Raw genomic sequence first — 2,500 nt, 5'->3', positions numbered from 1 at the left:
CCATCAAGAGTTGGGCTGCAATGCATAAATAACTTCTTATGCTCAAAAAACGATCGATTGCAAGCGGGCCAGAGTGATGGAAAAAAAAAAACGAAAAAAGGCATTGGTCTTTAGAGTTGTGGAAAAAAAGAGATGTGCTCAGATGAGTCATCCTTCACTCTGTTCTCAATAAATGGATGAGTGTATATGTGGCTCGCACACAGAATGAAACATACAAGCCAAACGCTCTCGGTTTCCATAGCTATTGCAGGGGCCAAGCGCTGTCTGTTTTCCACAGCAGGGTGTTCCGCTATCCCCTGTTATGGTGGATGGAGCATTTTCCTGGCATGGTTCAGATCCACTCAACCTCCTTACAGGGCAAGGTGTTCTGCTAGCTGTTTTGTTCTGACGCCTTATAGCTGTCTGAGTCCTGTTTAAACACGCTGTGTTTATCTGTCTCCTCATTTGAGACTTACGTGAGAGTGTGTGTGTGTGTGTGTGTGTGCGTGTGTTTGTGTGTGTGTGGTCTTGTTTCGTTGATTTGATTGCCTGCTGGTCTGATCTGGACGTTTATATGACTAGGAATGACTGACAGTATGGTACTGTTAAATCGCTCTATTTATCCGTTTCCCTGCAGGTGGGTACTGAAAGAAGTGCCTTCTTGGTCGTCCGCTGCAGCTTCGTCGTGCTTGTAGTGCCGGAACCCGCCGCCTGCTGTGCCTGCCGCCCACTGGAGTGCCTGCCAGCCCACCCGTTAACCCTGCGTTGCCCCGCCCCGCCTCCAGCCAGCGCCTGCATCCGAAAACCTGCCGATCCCCGCACCCTTACTTAGGAAACCTGACTCGCAGCTAATACACACACACACACACACACATACACACACACACACACACGGCCACAGTGAACCTGCTGAGGTGAAAATCCTCCATCGTTGGATGAGTGGCCTTGTTTGTTTGACACAGGATCTCCTTGTCAGTGACACCTCTTGCGTTATTAATATTATTATTATTATTACTTTTTCGGCCCCTCGGATTTCTCCTTCAACTTTTGTTTTTAATGCATTTTAACTTCAGGTGACCATAGTCAAACAAGACACAACAGAGAACTTCTTGAACTTGGATACACACACGTAAAAACACACACGCACACACACACATACCGTTCCTGTTACCTGTTAGCACAAGTGCTCTGGATTTACAGCCCTCGGCCGCGTAGCACGCAGACAAGTAGCGGTTGCCATGGCAGTGAACATGGCGCACATGCGGGACACAAAATGGCTGACGCTGGAAGTGTGTCGCGAGTTCCAGAGGGGAACCTGTTCACGTTCGGACACCGAGTGTAAGTTCGCCCACCCCGCCAAGAGCTGCCAGGTGGAGAACGGAAGAGTCATCGCCTGCTTCGACTCCTTAAAGGTACGGACGTCCCCAGACACTCTTAATGACAAATCTCTTTGCTCGGTAATTACGTCACTTTGGAAAATAAATCTGAGATGACCAAAACAGGAGACATAAGTGAGATAGGCTTTGGTCAGTGGAGTTTAGTATAGTATTTGCAAACAGCAGCATCTTAGCTTTTTAAAACTAGTGATCTGGTGGTCAGCTCATTAGGACTACATGAATGTTTCTAGTCCTGTCACTTTCCATTTTTGACCATGGCTACTGTTGACCATGTGACGGGATCACATGACTCACACTGCAATGGTAAGAACAAGTGGAAGGGTAGTGGTATACCCATAGCAATAATGTTTTTGCACGGGTCAAGCAGAGGGCTGTCCTTTGACAATACTTGCATTTTCCTGTTAGAAACTCAGAAGCTGGATGGCACACCTGAGGTTCCTGTGCCATAGTTTCAGCCTCTGTCTGTCTGTCTGTCTGTCTCTCTCTCTCTCTCTCTCACACACACACACACAGACACACAAAAACTCAAAACTCTTCCTTGTAAAGTTGAGTAGATGTGTTGCTGTAGACTTGTAAGGTTGAGTAGATGTGTTGTTGTAGACTTGTAAGGTTGAGTAGATGTGTTGTTGTAGACTTGTTTTCAACTGTTTTTGCTGACCCTGACTGTCTCTTCTATGTTGATGTATTAAATGTTTAATCTATTACGAGTGACTCAGACACACAGATAACAGATAAAACGATAATGAGAAGCCACTCTCTTCGGTGGGGAGTTCCCTCCCCATTTTATCATCGTGGCTGAAAAGAGAGCCCTGTTGAGAAAGACTTTTATTTTGACACACTGTGCAGAAACCAGAACATTCCAGCACAGTAATAACAGTCATCTAAACTATCTTGCTGTATCTCCACATCAGCCATGGTTGCGGCACAGTTAAAACCACAGTTTTGTTCCTCTGACAGACCTAAAAGGCCATTTTACCAGTTTGGTTTATTTAAGCTTGGTGTAGCCATGCAGAAGTGATAAAATGCTCTGTTGTAGTGGTGCTGTACTTTAAATTACGTTCAGAACGCTTGCAACCTCCCAAACGCAGCGACAGAGTGTAGTTCTGCCGCATATCGTAACAGTA

The 2,500-nt window shown here is 46.0% G+C and overlaps 1 protein-coding gene across 8 annotated transcripts in view; it reads left to right on the top strand.

Moving 5' to 3' along the window:
- The window catches only part of mbnl1 (muscleblind-like splicing regulator 1), a 31,788-nt gene that overhangs the window by 5,517 nt on the left and 23,771 nt on the right, over positions 1 to 2,500 (top strand). For all 8 annotated transcript variants that reach the window (XM_030773158.1, XM_030773157.1, XM_030773160.1 and 5 more), the window contains exon 2: positions 617 to 1,391. In XM_030773158.1, the coding sequence (XP_030629018.1) occupies positions 1,218 to 1,391 (174 nt within the window). In that variant the 5' untranslated portion in view covers positions 617 to 1,217. The remainder of the gene's footprint in view (positions 1 to 616; positions 1,392 to 2,500) is intronic.

The sequence above is a fragment of the Chanos chanos genome, chromosome 5 (genome assembly GCF_902362185.1).
Source record: "Chanos chanos chromosome 5, fChaCha1.1, whole genome shotgun sequence".
In the NCBI taxonomy this organism is placed as follows: Eukaryota; Metazoa; Chordata; class Actinopteri; order Gonorynchiformes; family Chanidae; genus Chanos; species Chanos chanos.
The sequence above is the reverse complement of the archived record's forward strand: the minus strand, read 5'-3'. Positions and strand labels throughout refer to the sequence as shown.